The sequence below is a fragment of the Theropithecus gelada genome, chromosome 11, assembly GCF_003255815.1.
Source record: "Theropithecus gelada isolate Dixy chromosome 11, Tgel_1.0, whole genome shotgun sequence".
NCBI classification, from domain to species: domain Eukaryota; kingdom Metazoa; phylum Chordata; class Mammalia; order Primates; family Cercopithecidae; genus Theropithecus; species Theropithecus gelada.
Window position 1 is genome coordinate 31,727,042 of NC_037679.1, and position 25,611 is coordinate 31,752,652.

Below are 25,611 nucleotides of genomic sequence, written 5' to 3' on the forward strand. Positions count from 1 at the left end.
GGCAAGATGAGTGAAAAATATGTTTTTCTCCTGGAACGTGGAAAAAAACAGAAAGGATTTTATTAGAAGTATCCATATGAAAGTTTAGGATTTGGAACTTGATGCTCATGATACTATACATATTTTTGGGTACTCCTTGGAAAGTCATCTTTTATCCCCAGAGCTATGAACGCCTCATTTTGAATACAACTGCACTGGAATGTGGGTAAACACTGAAAGGATGATAAGTTGGTGAGATTGTCCAGGCAGAGAATATACATAAAGAGGAGTTCAACACTAAGACTTGAGAAATCACAGCATTAAATACCTGGGTATAATCCAGACATAAGCTGTGGCTCCTGAACTTTAACAGTTACAGAGTATTCTAAAGTGGCTTTATTTCTTCTATCAATTTTTATAAACCTTTTTGTCATTTATTATTCTTTCCATTAAAATTCCAGACTTTTACTCTCTGCTTAAAGAAATAGATGCATATCTATATAGATATATTAAAATGATATATTTTATAAGGATTTATTCCTGGAATTTACTTTTATATATGTCCCCAGGAAATTTACACAATTCTTAATTTTATTTTTACTCATTTTCCTTTAAAATATACAACTACTTGCACTCTATTTTATATCACATAATAGACAATTTATATTTTACTTTCAAAATAATTTTAATCACTTTCTTACTATTAATAGTTAGCTAATGCTGATTTTACAAATCAAGTTATGTATCTCTTTACCTCCTACTGACCCTGGGCATAGAAACTGCTTTTTTCATCAGAATATTAAAAATTATTAAATTTTTAATTTTTAAGAGTTTAGAAAGTATGCCATAAAAAGTAGTTATATTCCCAGCAGATTATGTTAAGTAACTAAAAACTGAGCAGTATATTTAGTCATTCATATTTTATCTTGCATGTGAAGTAATACAGCATCTCACACTGTAATTTCATTTGGCTAATTCCCCATACCGTATTTTGCACAGTACGGTACACTGCTGATAGAGAGTGTGATATACCTCTCATTATTTTATCCTGTGCAAATTCTACCCTACACATGCTTCATGACAGGCTCATTGAGGGTGAGGGGAACAACACCATAAAAAGCCTACTTGCACATTTGTAGTACAGATTTTTAAAGTACTTTTAGCTAGTTTTCCACCAATACAAAACTTGAGGGCACTTTTTTTTGTTCTCACTCTCATCATATGCTTAGAAAAATAACTTTAAAGATAATCATCTTCCTTCCCTCACCTTTCTGCCATATATATCAGTAATTATGGCTATTCAGTTCATTGTGAATTGTTGCCTGCAGAGTCCTAGCACAAAAACTTAGAGATTGGTAGTAAGAGTCTTTAAAGAAGAAAATGGTATGGGCACTTCTGGCATTCACAATTATCATGAAAATCATTACTATTGACATCTCATTTTCAATTTATTCCTTCATAGTTCTTTAAGGTTGAAAAATAAAATATTTAATATGCTGCATCCCTCATTGTGGACAGTTGCAATGTTGTAGGGCCAGATTCACCAGTCTACATATGGATAATGGCATGTCTGGTTAACAGTCAACTTGACTTGACTTTCTTTTTTTTTAGTAACTAGGTCTTGCTCTATTATCCAAGTGCAGTAGCACTGTCATAACTTCCTTCACCCTCAAATTACTAGGCTCAAGCAACACTCCCACCTCAGCGTCCCAGTATATCTAGGTCTACAGCTCCACACCACCACACCTGGTTAAAATTTTTTTTTTTTTTTTTTTTTTTTTTTTTAGAGACAGGGTCTCACTATGTTGCCCAGACTAGTCCTCCTAAACTCCCCATCTCAAGCAATCCTCCTGCCGTGGTCTGTCAAAGTGCAGGGATCGACTGGACTTTTAAGGTTTCTAAAATAAGATGTTATTGCATATTTCTTCCATAGTTATAAGTTTACTTGTTTTAACCAGTATTAATTCAAACTCTTACAGTATTTGATTCAGATGTAAAACATGCCGAGCCTCTGCCATGTTCCAGCCATCATGCTAAAAGTCACCAAGGATCCAATGATGAACAAAAGAACATGGCTCCTGCCTTACAATCTAATGGGGTAGACAAACGCTAATCAGATGTCAGATGTAATACAAATAATGTAGTACTTAACTGTGATGAGAAGCCAGATGGAAAGTTTACAAGAGAAGGACAATTCGACCTGTCAGTAAAGTTGACTTCCTTGCAGAATGGCAAGTAAACTGAGGTCGCTGGGAGAGACGCACATTCTTTAGACTAAGAAGGAAAGCAGGTGTTAAATGGAAACAACAGCGTGTAAAAATGAGCTTCTTTCACAACATCCTTTCTCAAGATTAGATTCTTCATACTTTCAAAAATTTACCTGATTGGGCAGAATCTATACTGAAACAACAACATCCTCTAAAAATTTTGCAAGCTAATTTTTAATTTAATCACTTTGTTTTGTTTTTATTTGCTGAGAGGAGCAAAAATCCCAGTAAGTTGATTATGCTCTTTCATCAAACCTTTAGAGGATCTCTATTCTAATGTTAGAATATGTTACCAAACAAGTGTTTTGGAAAAGCTATGTAGAAGAAAAATAATATATGAAATGTAGTGAGTGTACTTGCTATCTGAATTTATCCTACTGTGAATTCTTTTGTCAAAATGAAAATCCTTTTCATAGACAGGAATTGCTACCTGGCTTATTATTTGTATAATTACAGGTCTTCATATATTAGAATTACTTAAATAGTGGCTATACCTGAATATAGACAAGAACTTTTGATCCTTATTTTCCCTAAGCTTTTCTGAAATCACACTGAGAATACCGCTATTCCTTGCTATTTAGAGAATTTAATACATGCCAACTCAGTTCAGTCCATCATGAGATAAATGTTTGACTGAATGACCTACTTGAGGGAATAACTAATCTGGTTGTATTTTTAATTTAGTTTTTATATAGCAGGGACTTTAATTGCTTCTATGGCTAATATAACTCCAGTGAGTGCATAATTCTATTCATTTTCTTATAGTCACATTTAGTTTCTAATCTAAATGCATTAACGACTTTATATTCTAATTTAAAATGCAGAAATAATCATACACTTGTATTCCTTTTCCCAACACTTTGGTCTTTTCCTGACATTTTCCTCTTAAAAAAAATTATATTACTAGCCATGCATAGAGGCACATAGTCAATAGTTATTTCTTCAAAGTATCTTAATTTTTACATAAGTATGCTTTTCTGAAGGTAATGTGATTTAATTTAATTTTTTTTCTTTGCAGTATAATTGGATCTCCCCCATTACTGCCAATAGTAGTTTTCTTATTGTGCAAGTATTGTTTACCTAAAATTATACTGATTTCAGACACTTTTGTGTCTTCTATCAAAAGACATGTGCCTACTGATTAGTTGTAGAGTACCTCTATTTTAACAGCCCAACTGTTTATTACAGTACAAGGGCTCGGTGAATATAGATTCCCATGGGCAACTAAGAACAATGCTTATTAAACTTATAATAATAAGCCTTATTATTTGCTAAACTGGAATTTCGTTTGCTGAATAGCCAACAAAAATATTTGCAGCTTCCAAAACATTTGTACTAAGACACAGTGAGTGTATTACACTGACAGATTGAGTATAAAATTCATTGCAATCATTGCCAACCACTACAAAGAAGAGATTTCCTTCACATTTTCCTATGTAATGTAAGCATTCATACTATCACTAAGGGGAGTCATTCAACAGAACTAATATTTCCTTTTTGTTTATTTTTTCCCCTTGTGATTAAGGCTTAAGACTGATTCTATATATATAATTCACTCTATTTCAAAATAAAAATGAAAATAATTTATGTTAGTCTTCTAATGATACTGTGATAACATTAATTTAACATTGTGATAATTATGGTAAAATATGGAAGAATCAATATTGTTTCGTTTTATGTATATATAATGAATATATATAAAGTATTTGAAAGGTAGGAAAATTAGAACTTTTATGGTTCAGAAATTCTTGGCAATAACAGCAAAATTAAAAGCACACCCACATACGTCCATGGGTTGAATAGTGGCCTCCGAAAGATGCCTCCAAATCCTAATCCCTATGTTTAAATGTGATTTTATTTAGAGGTAGGATTGTTGCACATGTAAAAAGTTATGGATCTCAGTATGAGATCATCCTAGGTTTAGAGGTTTCTCTAACCTAGGTGAGTTAGATGAGTGTCCTTATAGGGGAAAAGTAGTCAGAGAGAGATACCGGGAGTAAGTCATGTAAAGACAGAGGAGCACCAGAAGCTGGAGAGAGGCATGGCTATATTTTCCCTTAGAGTCTTCAGGAGAAACTCACCATGGTTTTGAACTTCTGCTCTCAGAGCAGCGAGAGAATAAATTTCTGTGATTTCAAGCCACCAAGTTTATGGTAATTGTTTTGGCAGCTCTAGAAAACTAATGCACACACCCTCAGTCTCTGCCTTATATTCAAGCCTTGATGTATAATCAGTATTTTTGAGTTTTTTCCTTTTTTTGATGGAATATCAGGGAGGTATTACAAATTAAATTTTTCACTTTAACAAACTTCATCCTTATTTTTACTTAAGATTTTCATTAAGAAAAGGAGGAATTAAAAATACTGAGAAAGCAGTTTCTTCTTGTTACTCACAAAATTAAGATAAAATTGTAATCATCAGCCAAAATAATATTATTTTTAACTGTATAGGGAAAAAATCATGGGAGTGATCCATTCCATGAAATAGAATAATATATGGAAATCTCCCTAAAATTCATAGCAAAAAAAAAAAAAAAAACACCCATATTCGTTTTTCAGGATCTCTTTACTTAGAGTTTCTTCATTTTTTTTCTTTCTAATAACTCGAGATTCCATTTATAATTACGAAATCAAATAGAAAAAATAAAGTGACATTTAATTTTCATATATGAACCTTATTTTATCTTATTTAATAGATATTATGTTTAATTTTCATATATAAATAAAGTTTATTTTATCCTGAAATATACAGAGCAGGCATTCAACATGTACTGTTTACTCATTCTCTTCAGATATATGTAATGCCATAACCAATTACACATATATATGCATGTATACACCTTAAATGTTTCAATTTTTCACAAAATAATAAACAATGTCAACTCTTTTAAAATATATTTCTCAGGTATATCATCTCACAATGCAAAATGTCCCTTTTTGCCTAATTTGTAATTTTTTCATTCAATTATGCCATTCTCCTTTTTGCCAGAAGCTAGGTTATTTTATTTTGTTTTCAATAATTTTCTGTTACTTCATAAAATAGGAATAGATTCTTAACTATTTAAGTGAGTATCCTTTGCCAAATTTAATTATCTCAGTATTCCTTAAAATACACATATATATGAGATTCATCATGCATTTCACTGCTTTTCACATAAAAAGAAAACAGGAAGCTCAAAATACATTTCAGCAAAGTCATAGAATCTTGCATTGGATGTGAATAAGAAAATTTCTCTATTTTTAAAAAGTACAGCATTTTCTTATATAATGAATCAATTAAATACAACTATCAATTAAAGACCTAGAGAATTATATTTTGAGCAATACACATAAACACACACACACACAAGTAGCAAAATTTATTTTGGCCAAAATAAAATCCATTTTTGGTTGGGAAACTTCAATTGAGAAAAATGCAGTATTGTTCTACTCAAGGCAGCTTTATGGTTATGCCAAAAAACTCAGCAAAATGGCAATAATCAATTCTTCCCAGTCTGAGGAATCAGGCTTGTTAAGCTCAGTGACCTTGACAGTGCATTAGAGATTAAGATAAACCACATTTGCACTGATTCCTCACATTTTTGGAAGTATTACATTGATGGATAAGATAAATCTCTGTAATTTTTCAACATTTGTGTGAAGAATACAAAAGATGATGACAATCGCTATAAATCATTCCTGAGCAACAAATGTTATTTGTCGAGGTGGAGCCTAATATAATCCAGTGGAACTTTCACAGACACTCAGACCTGGGTCATGATTTGAATGAGGACAGTGCTTGTGTATTTGCTATGGTAACTAATGTTTCATTCTTATAATTTATCTTTCATCTTAACAAGTTAAGCTAAAGTGCTAATTCCCAATTATTGTGATTCAGACAACACCATTAATTTTTGTTTCTATAGTTAGACTTTATATGATAGCAGGTACTTAGATTTACAGTGCCCTGACCAGAGCTGAGTGAAGAAGCAGCTTAAATATTCATTGTCAGGATGGAGCAGATGAGTTAAAAAGCCATGGATAAGAGGCAGGTGATTATCAGGATACAATTTATCTCATCTTTAACACTGGAGTCTATAAATAGGGCAATTTATCAGCCATTTCACAACTTCTACTACAATTGTATACCTCTTAAGTACTAAATTATGTTATGCTCACAGAGCTGTTTATATTAGCAGCCTGCTGTTCACTGTTTTAGACTGTCATCATAGATATCTTAATTTTTCTACTTATAAAGCATTTTTAACTCTTATAGGTATAATTGATGCTGGATATATTGCAAGAAAATCACAAGGGTTCTAAGTTGTGAAATGTTAAATACCCAGCATTTAGGCTTTTCAGTAGGATGTGTTTAACATTGGACCATTAAAAAAAAAGAAAAAAAAAAAACACTAGACAAGTCACGAATTTTCCTCTAATTATTTGCTTTTTTTTCTTTACCTTTTTGTCGGTCTTTGTCATTTTTGCCTTTGTCATTCACACCGAAATTTTTGGCCTCTGTGAATTTCTCACTTGTGTTCTTTCTGTCTTTTTACTTTTCCTTTGATGTCTCCTTTTTGACCTTTTCTTTTTTTTTTTTTTTTTTTTTTTTTTTTTTTTTTTTTTTTTTTTTTTTGAGACGGAGTCTCGCTCTGTCGCCCAGGCTGGAGTGCAGTGGCCGGATCTCAGCTCACTGCAAGCTCCGCCTCCCGGGTTTACGCCATTCTCCTGCCTCAGCCTCCCGAGTAGCTGGGACCACAGGCGCCTGCCACCTCGCCCGGCTAATTTTTTGTATTTTTTAGTAGAGACGGGGTTTCACCGTGTTAGCCAGCATGGTCTCGATCTCCTGACCTCGTGATCCGCCCGCCTCGGCCTCCCAAAGTGCTGGGATTACAGGCTTGAGCCACCGCGCCCGGCCGACCTTTTCTTTTTAATGTTATTTGGGCAACTCAGTTTCTTATGTTTTTGTGCTTTGGCAATTATATTTTATAAAGTGATCTTATAGCCCAGATACTTAACCTTCATCATCCTTCTTTCTGACCATCCAATTTTATTTCTGCAGAAATAATAGCAATTTTATATATGGAACTTAAACCTTTACAAAGTAATTTCATATATACTACTTAAACTTAGATAAAGTGAGTGTCCCTTTCAAAGTACGTTTACTTTAATTTTAAAAGCCAATTGAAAGGAGTACAGTTACTTTAAATCATAATCTTTTGATAGATTCAGGCTGTTAAGAATTAAGATCCCTTGTCTCCCACCAGCAAGTCTTTCTTTTCATATAGAAAGAGCTGCATATGCCTCTTTGCAAACATGCAAAATTAAAATATTAAGGAGTATTGAACATCATTTTAGAATATATTCAGATAATTTTAAATACATGTGTTCTGTTCTTACCAGGTTTTTCCAGTGCTATTCTTCTAAGTTTCACAGGGCCTTTGCAGACTGTTTTTGAACTGCCTTTTCCTTTGTTTTGAGATTTTCCTATTTCTTTTGGTTATACTTAAGGTTCAGTGGGAACGCAAATGCTGTTTGGGCACAAGTGAGAGAGCTCCCTAGAAACAGAACCACCCTAGCTTCAGCGTGAAAAGTGCCTAGCAAACAGCGTTGCTTCCTAGTGACCTTTCCACCCATCACTGGCTATGCATTTCACTTGGGATTCTGTCCCCTATTTGCTAGGGGGCATTGTAGAGATTTCTAGAAACCACATTCTTCCTGGTTGCCAGGGTTTTTGTGAATTTAGTGGTACTATATTTGATTGACAAGTATACTAGTAAAGTTAGGTGGGATTATACAAGTGTATTTTATTATAATGCTTTAAACTTGAGACATATCAGTCAGGTTTTTCAATAAATTACTCATTCACTTTCAGTGAGATTCTTATTTTTACTGGTGCTTTTTAAAAATTCCATTACTCATTTGGGAAAGATGGTTGTTACTCCATTTCAATAATAATAGTAATAAAAATAATGAGGAGGAGGAGAGTCATTATCAAATACTGAGAACAATTTGCTGTTTTCCCAGCGCTGGGAGGTGCACATTGTGGAGATAAAGCCCCTGCCGAACCCTTTATATACACCAGGCACTGTGCTAAGCACTGGACAGACATCTCATTTAATCATTGTGACAGTCCTGTAAGGAATTATTATCCCCTTTTTCCAGAAGGGGAAACTGACACATCAATATAAAAAGTTGCTCATTCCTTCTAAACAGCTTTAGGTTTTATTCATGGTGGCTTTATTAGCAGCAGAGAAGAGGCTAAAGAATGAGAATAGAAAGAAATGAGAATAGAGGACACTGTGAACAAAGTCAAACTTTGTAAATGCAGGTTATTTTTCAGTTTGCTATTTCGAAGTCATGAATTGCCTGTTCCCGAAGAGGTAAAGGTATAAGCATTTGTAAGGCAGAACAAGATTTGGAATATTTTCAAGGAAGCCTCCACCAAAGCTTTTAATTTTCAGTTAGAGTAGGCAAACAATCTTTCAAATGAATGAATTAATTCTAAATTAATTGTTAGGCCTCACTCTAAATCAATGGCACGTATACTGCCACTGAAAGAATGAGGTGCTCTTAGAGAGGCTAGTGGTTTGAGAAATGCTTTACATTGTGTTTGAAAATAATTAAATCCACATTTCAGTGTTAATACAATCACTAATGAAAGAATCTTGTACTCACAGAGCAAGAAGGGACTGTAGAACTCATGTATTTAGCCCTGTCCAATTAGGGTAAAAAATGAAGCCCAAAGCAATGACCTTGACTTACCTGGATCTAGAGGCAGTTACTGGTCAAATTAGGTCCGCCAAAAACTTGCTTAGAAATAGACTTATGTCATAATTAAGTATCAAAATTTGTATTTTAAATATTGTTTTTTCTTTGGCAAGTATAATTTTCCTCTGTAAGGTATTTTAAATTTATCTCTACATATTATTCAATATCGTTTTTATATATTGAATGTATTTTATTTTAACATTAACATAATTTATTTTTACAAATGAAATTATACATTTACTTATTTCCAAACTAATTATAAAAGTTTTTAAATGATTTCCAAAATATATGAGCTTAAAAAAAGAAAGAGTAGTTACCTGTAATAACCAAACCCTGAGGCAGATGTTAAGATACTCGTTTTTCCTTCAGTCTATTTTTCCTAAGAACATACACATTATGTTATTTTTGAAAACTTATGCAATGGTATTATACATATTATTCATTAATATGTGCATTATACTATATCTTTAGTATATTTTATTATATGACTACATACTAATCTATATTATTCTCGGTTGCTATTTGCATGTTAACTTAAACCAGTGCCTTATTGTTGATATTTTAGTTGAGTTCAGATTTTCTACCACAAAGCAATGAAAACATTCACAGCAAAATCTTTGGAAATTGTCTTAATTATTTATTTTATCAATTCATTTCACTGTTTTTCATTTAATAACTAAAATACCAATTTACTATGATTTAGTTTCATTCAACTGTTTTTATGAATGAACAACATATTTTTCTCCCAAATTTGTTGGTTGAAATCCTAACCCCCAATATGATAGTATTAAGACGTAGGGTCTTTGGGAGCTAAATCACAGTGATGCTGAAGCCCTCACAAATGCGATTAAAAACCTCATGAAAGAAACCCCAGATTGCTTTTTCGCCCTGTTTCTGCCACGTGAGAATGCAAGAAGTCAGCAGTCTACAACCTGGCAGGAGGCCCTCACCAGAACCTGACCATGCTGTTACCCTAATCTCAGACTTATAGTCTCCAGTGCTGTGAGAAATAAATTTCGGTTGTTTATAAGCCTCCCAGCATATGGTACTTTGTTATAGCTGTTCAGACTAAGGCAGCCATTATTATTATTTAACTCAGTAAAACATTTTTCCTGAAAGATGTATGTCTTTATTTTTCCACCTACTTAATTTTTTAACTTTTCCTTCCAAAGCATTTGCTTTGAGTAAGATAATAAAGTTAAATATATCACTAAAATATGAAAAGAAATTATTTCACAATGATACACTGAACTTCTATGCTTTCGAAAGTGTTATCATACAAATGAACTCTGTCACAATCCTATTTAAAATAAGAAGGGAATAAACTATCAAACAAGTTACTCTAATTAGGTAATAATATCTGTAATGTCAGTATCCTAAAAAAGATAAAGGTATTTTATTTTGGCTAAGCATTACCCCGGGATTCATCTTGTGTGAAGGAAGCTAGGAGAGGCTAACTCACTGTTCGTGTTTATCGTGTATACCATACCTAGAGAAAAACAAACACAGTTTTCCTTCCCAGATAATAAAATTCTATTAAAGAATTTAATTCTCAGGCAGCATTTAAAGAGAAATGACTGTGGGAATTTTCACATTTTTATAAAGAATCTCCATGTTCACTAGGAGGGGCCCTCTCCTTGTAATGCTAATATCAAGAGTCTCACAGGACTCATTTGTACTGTTCATAAGTGTGGGTTCTGTGGGGTTTTTTTAGCTCATGCTTTACAAACAAATGAACATTTTCATTTGTTTCTAATGACTTTGGTTTATACAAAGAGATCTTAAACTGTCCCCAGAGCAATCATTTTGCTGAAATGTTATTAGAATATCTTTAGAAATTTAGCAACAAAAGGGGGTTTCATTAACAATGGAAGTCATTGGGAACCGAAGGCCCTTGACATATCCGGTGCATACCAATCTTGTTTCATTTATAGGCATGAGTAAAAATGATCTCATGAACTTTACATTGATTCTTCATCTGCTGCATGGATAAAAAACATGAGTTGATGGGGTGAGAAGAGGTGCTACTTGTTCTCTTTTAAGGAGCCATATAAACCTGTGCAATTGTACTTCTTAGCAGCTGCTAATAGAGTCATTTCTTCCCTGATATTTTGGGGATTTGTAGCTGAGACTAAGAACTATTTTTCAATGGACCATCAACATACTTTAAATTATATATGTAAACATATGTGTGTTTCATTTTCATAGTAATGAAATTTCATCAAATTTGATATATCTGCTATGTGATGGACAGCCATTGAGAAGACTAAAACTTGACCAGCAGTTTTTTGTAAAGCATGTTCAAAGTATGCGGTCTTTCTCTTGATTTGAGGCTACAGATACAAATATAGAACCTGCCCTTGTTATAGGCAGCTTTGCCTTCAAAGACCTTCTTTGCCCCGTATTTGTGTTAGATTCCTTCAGGGTTGTCTGTCTGTTATTTTATCCATTTGTGTCAGATTCCTTCAGGGTGGCCTGTCTGTCATTTTATCCAGTATTTTATTGCTGAGTGTCCTTTCAAAATCTCTTCTTCTTGCTCTGTGTATGACCAACTTGCCATACAGTAGCTCCTTAAATATACTGCTACTTTATATCCTTTTAACTCACCCAGAGGCTGTGTTTTAGCAAGTATCACTTCAATGCTGGTGAACACAGTGAATACTTATTTTCAGAAATCCAGTCTTTCCAACATCAAACATTTACCAAAGATGACTAGTTAAACTGTAGATTTTTTTTTAAAAAAGTAACTTAAAAAAAGTTACAGGTAACATTTGTGTACAGTTCAACTCTCAGAAGATTATATGCTAGATGCCTTGGTATTACTCTGCAGCTCACTGGTTAGGCCCAGGGCATGGTAATGATACCCTCTTGAAGGGTATACAATTTTTAGTGTGATGTCAGCAAGATGGTAGAGCAGGAAGCACTGGATTCTTCTTCCCCTGACAAACACAATGATTCAGCAACAATTAATGGGCAAATTCCCTTTGTGAGAAATCCAGAAACTAACTGAAATGTTCCTGTATCATTAGTGAGTGTAAAACCACTCATCAAAGCTAGTAGAGTGATTCAGGATGCACACTTATCAGAATCTCTACTCCCTAGCACACAGTCAAATGATCAGGAAGAGAATTCCTCCTCCCAGCTTCTCCCAGGGGATAAAAGAGGTAGATTCATGCATCCAGTATCTTACCATTTTCAAAGGTATCCCCAGAAGACTGGCTTCTGTCTTGCCTGCCTTGGAACTCTAAAAAGTCTAGCACAATATAGCTGTATGAGGGAGAATGGACGTGGTGGCTTGAGCTAGAGATGCCATAATTTTTTCCTTTGTTCAGCACAGAGTAATGGGGAAAAAATATCCCGATTCTTGACAGTCTCTTAGAGAGGGAGAGATTTGATCTGTGCTTCCAGTGTCCAATGTTTCTGGTGCTGCCCAAAGAATGAGCATTTGCTTTACTAGTCTTGGAGCTCTGACAGATCTGCCATAGCCTAGCTAGCTGGAGGAGGACAGAGATAGGAGTTTGGACTGGTAAATGTCATAGATCTTGTCTGCTGCTCAGCACAGATCAAATAGAGGGAAATTCCCAGCTCTTGGCTTCCCCATGGGGAGGGAAAGAGTTGATCTGTGCATCCAGTGCTCAAACTTCTCTGGGGCACCCCAACGAATTAACATCCTACTTCTCAGTCTTGGCGTTCTGATGGGTCTGATGCAGGCTAGCCACCGAGAGAACAGAAACAGTGGCTTGAACTGTTAAGACACTGCAGCTTCTCCCCAGCTCAGCACAGAGCAAGCAGACACAACCACAGCTGCCTGCTTCTCCCTGGGAATAAAGACGGTAGAGGTTCCCAGAGTCTCTAGCCAGGCTATTGGGTGAGTATCTTCTTCTGTACAAGGCCGGTTTGTGAATTTGGAGAAGTAATTGATTAATGTGTAGACATCAACTGATAGAAAAAAAAATAAGAATCTAGGAAAGATGTCCCAAACAAAGAAACAAGATAAAACTTCAAAAGTTGACCATAATAAAACATATGATTTACCTGACAGATAATTCAAAATAACTATCATAAAGAAGATCCCTGAAGTCAAGAGTACAGTGCATTAAAAAATGATAATTTAAACAAGGAGATATAAAACACTTAAAAGTACTAAACAGGTAATGAAGCGGAAGTACACAATAACTTAACTGAAAATCTACTATTAATAGAAGGGTTAAACAGCAGATCCGATTCATGAAGATGGATTGATCAGCAACCTTAAAGACAAGTATTTAAAAATTTACTTAGAAGGGCAAAAATGTAAAATAACGAAAAGAAGTGAAGAAAGCTTAAGGGACTTTTGGGATACCAGCAAGTGAACCAATATATACATCATGGAAGTCCAAGAAGCAGAAAATGCAATGACTAGAGAGCTCTTTCAAAGATATAATGGCTGAAAACTTCACAAATCCAGAGAAGGAAATGGACATTCAGAAGCAAAAAGCCCAAGCACCCCAAATAAAGTGACCTTAAGGAAATGTATACCAATACACATTATAATCAAAGTGGCAAAAGTAAAAAAGAGAATTTTGAAAACAGCAAAAAGAAAGTGACTTGGCACTTGCTAAGGAATGGTTGTAGAAATATCAAAAGATTTTCCAGCAGAAATCTTGCAAGCTGGAAGGAAGTGAAATGATATATTCAAAATGCTGAAAGGAAAAAGAAAATTGTCAAGCAAGAATATTATACAAGCAATAATGTCATTTACAAATAAAAGAAAAATAATGACTTTCTCAAACAAAAGCTAAGTGAGGTCATCACCAGCAGACTTACCTTAAAAGAAATGCTAAAGGAAATTATTCAAGTTGAAATAAAAGGATGCTAAATAGCAACAAAATAGCCTAAGAAAGTATGAAGCTTATTGGTAAAAGTCAACATATAGATAAATACGAACACTTTATTACTGTAATGGAGGTGGGTAAATAATTTTTAATTCTAGTATAAAATTTAAATGACAAAAGTATTAAAATCAGTATGACTAAAATATATTAAAAGGTACACAATATGAATAGATACAAATTGTGAAAACAATAACAGTGTGAGGACAGGAGTTAAACTGTGGAGTTTTTGTGTGCACTTACGCTTAAGTTGTTATCAGCTTAAAATAGACTGTTATATGTATACATCAAGGTAAGCACACTAATAAAGCCACAGAAGTTACACAAAAGAGACGGAAAAACAAGTCACAGCATATCAATATAAAAATTCAAAAAAAGGAAGATGGCAAGTGAGAAAAAGACAGGAAAAAATACTATGAGACCAATAGAAAACAATTTTGTTAAAATGGCAAAAATAAATTCTTCTCTATCAATATTACTATATATATAAATGGATTAAACTTCTCAATCAAAAAAAAAAAAAGTGGCTGAATGTATTAACAAAGCAAGACCTAACTGTGTAGTGTCTATAAGAGTCTCACTTTAGCTTTAAGGACACATATAGGCTGAGAGTGAAGGGATGGAAAAAGATACTCTGTGCAAATGGAAAACTAGAAGAAAGCAGGTGTAGCTATGTTTATATCAGACAAAAAAGACTTTAAGTCAAAAGCCATCACAAAACAAAGAAGAGCACTATATTATAATAAAAGTGTCAAACCACTGGAAAGATATGACAAATTATAAACATATATACATTCAACATTAGAGCACCTAAATATATAAAGCCAATATTGACAGAACTGAAGGGAGAAATAAAAAGCATTAAAAGTAGTGGAGATTTCAGTATTCAACTTTTAATAATAAATAAAATATCCAGACAAAAGATCAATAAGGAAAGAGAGGGCTTACCACGCTATAAACCAAATGGACTTAACAGACATACACAGAATATCATACCCTACGACAACAGAATATACACTCTTCTCAAGCACACTTAGAACTTTCTCCAAGTTAGATTACATGTTAGGTGGTAAAACAAGTCTTAACAAATTTAAGAAGTTTGAAATTATATCGCATATTTTTACTCAACAAAATGAAGTGAAACTAGAAATCAATAGCAAAAAGAAAATGAAAAAATTACAAATATGCGGATTAAGCAAGACACGCTTGAACAACAATTGGGTCAAGAAGAAATCCAAAAGGAAAGTAAAAAGTACATCAAGACAAACAAAAATGAATGCACAATGAATGCACATCGTAATGAAACTTACGGGATACAGTAAAAACAGTACTAAGAGGGAAGTTTATTGTGATAAATACCTATATTTATAATGACCTGAAACTACCTTTACACCTCAAGGAGAGAGAAAAAGAAGGACAAACAATCCACATAGTTAGCAAAAGGGAGGAAATAACAATGATAAGAACAGAAAAAAACAGAATAGAAAACAGAAAAACAATAGAAAAAATCAGACAAGATAAAATTGATAAATCTTAAACTAGATTAGTTTAAAAAGAGAGAAGACTCAAAAGGAGAAATGAAGGAGTAGATATTACAACTGATGCCACAGACATAAAAAGGATCAAAAGAAACTACTATGAACAATTATATGCCAACAAATGAAATAATAAAAAAATGGACATGCTCCTACAAAATGTAGCCTATCAAGACTAACCAATGAAGAATTGGCAAGTCTGTACAGATCTATAACTGGGATGGAGATTGAAAACCAAAAACCTCTCAACAAAGAAAAACCTAGGCGTAGATGACTTCACTGAAAGGTGAATTCTACCAAACATTTAAAGAATCCTTCAATCCTGAAATTTTCAAAAGAAATTGATGAGGAACACTTCCAAACTTATTTTACCAACATCACCCTGGTAGCAAAGTCAGGTGAAGACATCACAAGAAATGAAAACTACAGGTAAATACCCCTATGCAGAAATCCTCTACAGAATGCTAGCAGCCTGAAACCAATAGTACATTAAGGGATAATACACCATGACTGGCTGGTATTTATCTCTGAGGTGCGAGGATGCTTCCACATACAAAAATCAATTACTGTTACATACCGCATTATTAGAATAAAGGATAAAAATCACATGATCATCTCAATAAATAAAAAGCACTGACAAAATTTAACATCCTTTCATGATAAAAACAAATTCTCAACAAATAAATAAGGAATAAAAGAGAAGTACCTCAATGTAATTAAGGCCACATATGAAAAGCCTGCAGTTAACATTATACTCAATGGTGAAAAATTGAAAGCTTTTCCTCTATAACCAAGAACAAAATCAGAATACCTCCTTTAACCACTTGTATTAAACATAATACTGGAAACCTTAGCCGGAGAAAATAGGGATGGAAAAGAAATAAAAGACATCCTAATTTAAAAGAGAGAAGTAAAATTGTCCCTGTTTGCACAAGACATGATCTTATGTATTGAAATCCCTAAAGTCCCCACCAAAAAACTGTTAGAACTAATAAATTCAGTATATTTTCTGAATATGAAATCAACACACAAAATTCAGTAGTGTTTCTCTACACTAACAATAAACTATCTGAAAAATAACTCAGGAAAGCAATCCCATTTACAACAGCACCAAAAAATAAAATAGGCTGGGCATGGTGGCTCATGCCTGTAATCTCAACACTTTGGGAGGCCAAGGTGGGAGGATCACTTGAGGCCAGGAGTTTGATACTAACCTGGGAAACAGAGAGGGACCCCATCTCTATGAAAAAAATATATATAAAAATAAACTTTCAAAAGAATAATATACTTAGAAATAAGCTGAACTAAGGAAGTGAAAAATGTGTGTACTAAAATCCATGAAACATAGATGAAAGAAAATAAGACAAATGGAAAGCCATCTGATGTTCATGGATTGGAAGAATTAATATTTTAAAATTGTAATACTATCTAAAGCAATCTACAGATTCAATGCAATTTCTATCAAAATTCCAATGACATTTAAAAAATTCTACAATTCAGATGGAACCACAAAAGACTACTTTAATAGCCAAACCTATCTTGAGAAAGGAGAACAGTGCTAGAGAAATCATACTTGCTAATTTTAAAATATATTACAAAGCTATGGTGGTCAAAATAATATGGTACTATAATAAAGACAGACATGTACACCAGTTAAACAGAATGTAAAGTCAAAAATAAATTCACAAATATATGCTGAACTGCTCTTCAACAATGGGCAACAAATATACACAATAGGAAGATGATAGTCTTTTCAACAAATTGTTCTGGGAAAGCTGGATATCCACATGTAAAAGAAATAATGAAATTGGACCTTTGTTATATACCAGACACAAAAATCAATTGGAAATGAATTAAAGACTTAAATGGGATCCCAAACTGTAAACTTCTTAAAGAAATCATAGGGGAAAACTTCATGACATTGATCTTGGCAATGATTTCATGGATATGACGTCAAAAGCATAGGCAGCATAAAAATAAATTGTAGAATTGCATCAAACTAAACAGCACAGCAAAGGGAACAATCTACAAAAGTAAAAAGGCAACCTACAGAATGGGGGAAATATTTGCAAACCATATACCTGAAAAAGGTTTTATCTCCAAAATATATAAGGCACTCCTTCAACTCAACAGCAAAACTATATACACATATATAGGTTTTTTGTTTTGTTTTGTTTTTGAGATGGTGCCTTTCTCTTATTGCCCAGGCTGGAGTGCTGTGGCGCCATCTCGGCTCAGTGCAAGCTCCGCCTCCCGGGTTCACGCCATTCTCCTGCCTCAGCCTCCTGAGTAGCTGGGACTATAGGCGCCTGCCACCACACGCCTGGATAAATTTTTGTATTTTTAGTAGAGACAGGGTTTCACCGTGTTAGCCAGGATGGTCTCGATTTCCTGACCTCGTGATCCGCCTGCCTCGGCCTCCCAAAGTGCTGGAATTACAGGCATGAGCCACTGCGTCCGGCTGCAAAACAATATTAATCTGATTACAAAAAGGGGTAAGGATTTGAAAAGTCTTTTCTCCCCAGATGACATGGCCAACAGGTATATGAAAAAAAGTCACTAATCACCAGGAAAATGCAAATCAAAATCACAATGAAATATCACCTCACACTCAGGATAGCTATTATCAAAAAACAAAACACATCAAATGTTGTCAAGGTTGTGGAGAAATCAATACCCCTCCACACTGCTGATGGGAATGCAAAATAATGCAGCTGCTCTGGTAAACAGTATGGAATGTTCTCAAAAAACTAAAAATAGAACTACAATATAATCCAGCATCTCATTTGTGTATATTTATCTAAAAGAATTGAAATCAAGATATCAAAAACATATTAGCATTCCCAAGTTTGTTACAGCAATATTCACATTAACCATGATGTGGAAACAATGTAAATGTTCAACAGATGGATGGGTAAAGGAAATGTAGTGTATACATACGATGAAATACTATTCAGCCTTTACAAAGAAGGACGTTTTTCAATATTGACAATATTGATGAACCTGGAGGACTTTATGCTCAGTGAAAGAGACAGTCACAGAAAGACAGATAGGATTCCACTTATATGAGATATTTTAAAAAGTGAAGCTTATGAAATTAAAGAGTGGAATGATGGTTGCCAGGGGCTGGGTACTTTTACGGGTAGCTGTAGTATATGGCACCGGTATAGTATGTGGTACTCAAGTGCTTTCTGGGCAACATAGTTTAGTGTATTCTGTTACATATTTTTCTATATTTCTACGTGCCTTTTCTTCTTGAACATTGATATTGGAGTTTGGTTCTATACGTGATAAAAATCCTGACTTAAGGGGCTTTATCCCTATATTCTCTCTGGTATATTGACAGCTTAATAAATATATCTTAGAAAGTAAACTGTTACTATAATATCATGCTTAACATTGAGGAAATGTACATTGATTGGTGGGTTAGTGATTTCACTAGATATTTTATTGATTTTTTCTTGCAAGTTTTTATTCACTCCTTTGGCAAAAGTAGGGCAATAATGCAGTGTTGTGCTCTGCAGCCTGTAATATATGGAGGAAAAGACCCACCCTCTTTTATAGCTGTTGATTTAAGTTATTAAAGATGGAGGCATCTCTGTAATCTTAACCAGAACTGAGCACATCCTTCAAAATGTGGTGACAATGCCTTCCTTAGTGATTTCAGGGATGCCCTGTGTCAAGCTGGTCGTAAACACAGCAGAGAGAACATGTCACCAGTAATTGAGAAGGCTTTTGTTAGTACTTTCCACAGGGCTTGCAGGGCTGAGATGGAAAACAAGAGAAAGATGTGAAGCTCTTTAATGGTTTATTCTATGTCTGTATTCCTTTTGTTTCATTAAAAACAAATCAAACAAAATGCTTTCTAATGCCACAAAGCAAAAGGGCTTCAGTTAACCAAATTAAAGTAACTTTTCCCCAAATACTTTATTTGTTGAAAAAGACAGAATAAGTTTAGCCTTTTCTGGGAACATGAATTTTGTATGATACTTTCTTAGAATTCTACACACCTGGTATAGTGCCACAATATCCTGATTGTAGCCCTTCTTAGCTGCTTAACAAAATGAGATTCAGATTATCTTACTGGCAGTTATTCACACAATTCTTCCTGTTCTCCAAATACTCCTTTAATCATAACAGTATTTTAATCATCAAGGTCCTAAATCTTTAAAAGGCATTGTTTGCTTTTGCTATCCAGAAAAAGCAGTATATAACTGCCACATTCAAATTATTAATGAGATGTTTGATAGTAGATGAGTGAATGTTGGAAAAAAGCAAAATTAAATTTTGAAACCTTAAAAAAAAGTATTGGAGCATTTTTCAGAGAAGCGTATTAAAAAGTCAGTAAATGTAGGGTACATACCAAAACTTAAAGAAATAATATTTAGTAAGAAAAATCACTATGACAAAGTAGGGATGAAAATTTAAAACTTATGAATAGCCAAGTCTAATTAAATTTACTGTTTCCCACTATAATATTGCATTTCAGATCAAAGTCAAATTTTAGTATATTTTAAGTTATTTTATAAACATAAGAAAAAATAACTTTCTACTTATGTTTTGGTATCTGTTTATTACCTATATTTATAATCTTCTAGGTCTCCAAAATTTGGAGAGTTGCTTGAGAAAATTACTTATAAAGTTATCTAAGAATTTAAGAGAAAATGTTTCTGTTCTATCCAGATTAATTAGTCTCCTCAGCTGGTACTTTCTCGACATTCTTGGGTCTACCAATTATGAGAGCAAAATCTTTGTGTAATAAACATATTAAAGTTGGTGAAAAGATAAAGTGCCTTATTTTCATGGGTTTATGAAGCCTTTATGTTACTATTTTTGTTTAAGTATAGTAAAGAGTAGAAATAATAATTATGTTCAAAACTACCTTTGAATAAAATACATTATTCATTCAGTGAGAAATATTTTGAAAATATTATTACTATGTAGTATTCTATTTCAGGTAAAATCTAATTAGCAAAATAATCTTTTAAAAAACTGACTGTAGTAAAGCAAAATCTGTCTTTATTTTCAATACTGTTAAGCTTTTAATTAATAGAAAACCACCATGGGTTGCTTCTTTAGAATACCACTAAATGTTAGAGACATCGTATACTGTACAGGAGTGTCACTACTGGATGAGGATGTCTGGGAATTCATATGGATGAAATTCCATTCCACCACAGCAGTTTCTGAGAAGAAAATATTATTGGAAGCCTTAACTTGCAGTGATGACAGGAATTTATTAAATAGGTAAGTCAACTGATTTTCTAAATTTGTTTCTGTAACAAAAGTATTCTCTGGTAATCAAATTGCTCTGAAATTGCTTTTATTTACTTGAATATATGTTAGTTATTTTAAAATACATCTTCCTAAAGGTGAGAAAAACTGCCATGTTAAAGACTAAAGCTACTTGATTTCAGAGGTTATATCTTTTAATGACTAATTATTTTATATAATTTATATATGTTTAAGAAAATATTTCATTATAAAAGGAAGTGTTTAGTATAAAGAGTTTTAAAGGAGAATTTGCATCATCAAACCAGAATTGTGATTTGTCCTTCCACAAGATTTTTTTAGAGTTTAATGTTTTTAATTAAAATACCATGAGTTTGATCCTCTCTCTTTTATAAACGAATGTGTTCTATTTATAAATTTGCATTATTAAAGATTGCACTAGACTATACTTTTGAAGAATATGACAAACTAGGTCCTAAAATTTTAGTAAGATTATAAAAATGTTTAAGTTATTGGACTAAAAATTTTTACAAAATTCTATCTTTGTAGGCTTCTAAATCTGTCACTGAATTCTGAGGTGGTGCTGGATCAAGATGCAATTGATGTCATAATCCATGTAGCTCGAAATCCACATGGCCGAGACCTTGCCTGGAAGTTTTTCAGAGATAAATGGAAGATACTAAATACCAGGTAGACATAAGAATTCTTACTTGAATGAGTAAATTAAAGCTGAAATATGAAGAATAAAGACCCAAGTTTTGTATTAAAGCTAAGATCCATGCAATAGGATTAGATTTTAAAATACTCAACCAAGACGAATGTTGCCACTCCTGTGAAACTCAAAATTACTTTTTAAATTCTATAATATATTTCCTTTATTAAAATTGATAACCTTAATTAATTATATGTGCAAACATTTGGAGTAAAAAAGGTTTAGCTCAGCAACTTTCCTGGAAAATCTATCAAACTGTCCAAAGTTGAAGACACTGTATCATAAAACCCCTATATCTTGAATATGTTATAGAAATGATTTATAAATACAGTGCTATTATAAAAATAAAACTTTAATTACTTCCGTATAATTGTTTTAAATTTTCTTTAAATATAAATATCTTAAAATACCTGAATAAAACCATGATATAGAGAAGTAATATTAATCATTTGAATCATTGTATAATTCCACTTGCAGTAAAATCTATTCCCAGGACATCTTGTTTCATGGTGAGAATTCTTTAGCCTCAACTTTATAAGATATTTCATTATGCATTTAAATATATTATAATACACGCTAATTTATTACTCTGATCATCTCTATGGCCTATTAAAATTCAATTTATTATAGACCGTGTAAATGCTGCTTTTTTTTTTTTTTAACTTCAGTGATCCCAGACAGTACGCAGACCTATTGTTCTGTCTCTGAAAAGCTAGTGTGCAATCTTTACTATTTTTAAGCATACCTTCATCAGTTGCCCTGGTATAATAAGTTCAATTAGAATGGCTGTGTCATATTAAAACACTCTATCCTTAGGTATTTCATTGTGAAAAAACACTGATATTTCTATAAGACACTTGACTTTTAATATTTTCAGCTCAGCTCTTGTAATAGTTGGATGATTAAAGCTTGCTTTGCTTTTGTGCATATAATAGAGCGAATAGTCAGACACTTAAGGTAAAATTAATGTATACAAACATCTAACTTAAAAGAATATCAAACATCTACCAATACACAGTTTCTTTAGAGAGTGGTTTTGTAAGTCAGAGTTCAGGGCAATGCAATTACAGGCATATATAGTTTATTTCCTACCAAAAAATGCTTGGTTCCTGATATGCTTATTTTGTCTCACTGAATCCATGATCTCCATCCTATCCAAAAATACAATGGTGTTTACATTGACAAATAGGAGCATAATCTTCATGGGCTTCTGCTCCTCTGTTGATTTTTTGAATGCTGGCATTCACGGAGCTCTGTTGAAGGCACCCTTGTTCTCACTCTACAAGTTCTTCTTGATTTTAGATGTCTTCTACTCTCATGGTTTCAATTACTCCCAAATCTGTATCTCTAATTCAGACATTGTCCCTACCTTTCTCCCTGTAATGGATTATTGCCCATCGAGGTTGCCTTTATGAGTGTGCCTGCAAAGCTCAATCCATGATTTTTCTCTTATCCTCCTTTTCGCAGTAAATCTTGTAGCCATCCACCAATTGCTCAAGCCCAACATCTGGAAGTCTAACAGGCGTCCCCTTTTCTCTTGTCATATATAACAATTAGACTTTAGGTCGTGTCAATTGAACAGTTCCGAAAGTTTGTTGAATTCTTCCTCTCTTTTTTTGCGATGACTTCCCTAGTGCAGGTTCTCATCTCTTCCCAGTACTCTTAAAATAACAGCCTTCTGTCTCACTGCCTCTATAATTACACAAACACACTTTAGCCTCTTCCCTTTATCCCAAGAATCTTTCAGAAAGGCAAATGGGATATTTCCCTTCTATAAAACTTTCTAAGTGAGATGTATAATCTAAGTTCCTTAATATGCCCTCTGCATATTTTCTCAGCGTCTTGTTCTTCAATCCCCAGGCTCACAATGTATCAGTGTATGGACTAATTTTTTTTTTTTTTTTTTTTTTTTTCCTGAGACAGGGTCTCACTCTGTCACCCAGGCTGGAGTGCAGTGGCGCAATCACAGCTCTTTGCAGCCTTGACCTCCTGAGCTCAGGTGATCCTTCCACTTCAGTCTCCTGAGTAGCTAGGACTACATACATACACCACCACGCCTGGCTTTTTTCTATTTTTTGTATAGACAAGGTTTCCCCATGTTGCCCAGGCTGGTCTCGAACTCCTGGGCTCAAGCAATCCACCTTCCTTGGCTTCCCAAAAGTTCTGGGATCATAGGCATGAGCCATCGTCTTGGCCTGTATGCACTGTTAATATCAAACTGCTTGTAGTTGTCTGCACAAACCATGTCTTTTCACATCTCTTTGTTTATGTTCATCTTTTGCCTAAAATTACATTCTTCCCTGTTGCTCATAACTACTCCATGGTCAATCTGGATGCCATTACCTCCCAGAAGCCATTCCAAGACCCTACAGATAAAGAGATCCTCTCTGAGCACTGTGTATAATTTTATCACCACCTCATTTAGCCACAATACATGGAAATTATTTGATTACATGTTAAACTCTTCAACTAGATAGTATAATACCTTCAAGGGACAGACTGTACCTTATTATTATCGTCACAGGACAATATAAGTAAAAGCAACTAATACCCCTTTAGAAAAAAAAATGTTATTTGCCTGGATAGTTGGACAATTTTGTACCCACATACTAATTAAAAGTGATCACTTTTATTATTATTGAATAGCTATTTGCTTGCTTTTACCTAGCTAACTTTTTTTTCCTGTGGAATAGTTCAATGGTAGAATTATAACAAATCTCAGTGGTCATCTAGTTCAGCCTTCTCATTTTATAGATGAGAGAACTAAATTCTACAGAAGCTAAATTAAATCTTATATTAGATACTTAAGATCCCACAAGTTATGGAAGCATTAGAAAACCTCTTGTAACAGTGTGTAGATCCTTGTGTTTAAAAATTCAGAGTCTTGTTTTTATTATACTTACCTTAGTTCTAAAAGTATGATGACCTGTGATAGGTATCCTTAGCATAGTAGGGACAAATCAGTAAAATGAGAATTCTTTTCAATTCACTGACACAAGTTGTTCCTTGCCTTGGGTGAAAAGTCAAGTAACTGTGTTTGTGGTACAAGGATTAGGCAATCCAAATGAACAAGTAGATGTTATACTTTAATGTACCCATGAAAAAGCTAATATTTTGGAGAGCATTTTGGAGAATGCATTTTGCCTCAGTTTCTAAGAATGAAATACAAGGATGCATTTTTGAGAATGCATTTTGCCTCAGTTTGTAAGAATAAAATATGAAAATGCCAGTGTCAATTATGACTAATCATACCAAAGGATCTGACAGTGCCCAAGTTGATCCTGCAGCTCCTCTTGCCTTTGTTGGAATCATTTTCCCTTCCAGTGAGCTAGGTTGCTTTGTGATTGAAAGTTTTAAAAGATTTTGTTCTCAGGCCTTGCCTTGGAAATATACTGTTAATCCCTAAATCCAGTTATAGAGGGCTCCTTTAAAAAATTTGCTACAACTCAGACTTCTCTGAAACACTGTGAGCCATATTAGGTGGGAATTGATGATATCCCATAGCCATAACTGTCTGTCCGTCCCCGAATCCCTAGAGAAATGGACTTGAGTGCTCAGAGATCTGGCCGTCTCTGACAACATTGATCAAATGGAACCATTGAGAAGAACTCTAAAAAATCTTTATAGTAATATTTTTGTAATTACTACCTGCATTAACATTAAGACTCTTTTTTTCTTTTGAGGTACGGAGAAGCATTGTTTATGAATTCCAAACTTATCAGTGGTGTCACAGAATTTCTTAATACTGAAGGTGAACTCAAAGAGGTAAATATTTTAAGATAAGGTCTAATTATTTTCTTTTATAAACATTTGAAATTATGCATTTACTTCAGTCATGTCTTTCCAACAGATTCATATCCATTCCTTTTACTTACACATGCACACCCCCCCCCCCGCAACCCCCCCCCACACACAGACACACGTTAAAGACTACTCAATTCATAATTTGCAAGGAGTACTTTTAACGTATAAAACATTAAAGGCCTGCAAGAAATGTTTGAATGTAATAATTTTCAAACCTGTAGATCCACAGTCCACTTCAGAGATCATTGATCCAATCAGATATTCCTCAAATGATTCTATTAACCCACTGTAGGATTCACTAAACAACAAAACCATCCTGTTAATGACTCAGTATTTGTATAATGGACGAAGGTTGGTGTTGAGATACAGACCATGGGTCTCACTGCTTTGTGGTCAGCCTTAAACAGACAATGGACCTACTGTACATAATAATATTGCTTTGTGCTATGTAGCCTCTTAAAT

At 33.8% G+C, this 25,611-nt stretch overlaps 1 protein-coding gene across 1 annotated transcript in view; it reads left to right on the forward strand.

Moving 5' to 3' along the window:
- The window catches only part of TRHDE (thyrotropin releasing hormone degrading enzyme), a 419,008-nt gene that overhangs the window by 385,309 nt on the left and 8,088 nt on the right, over positions 1-25,611 (forward strand). The window contains exons 16-18 of the mRNA XM_025402213.1: positions 20,481-20,648; positions 21,183-21,323; positions 25,029-25,110. Of these exons, the coding sequence (XP_025257998.1) occupies positions 20,481-20,648; positions 21,183-21,323; positions 25,029-25,110 (391 nt within the window). The remainder of the gene's footprint in view (positions 1-20,480; positions 20,649-21,182; positions 21,324-25,028; positions 25,111-25,611) is intronic.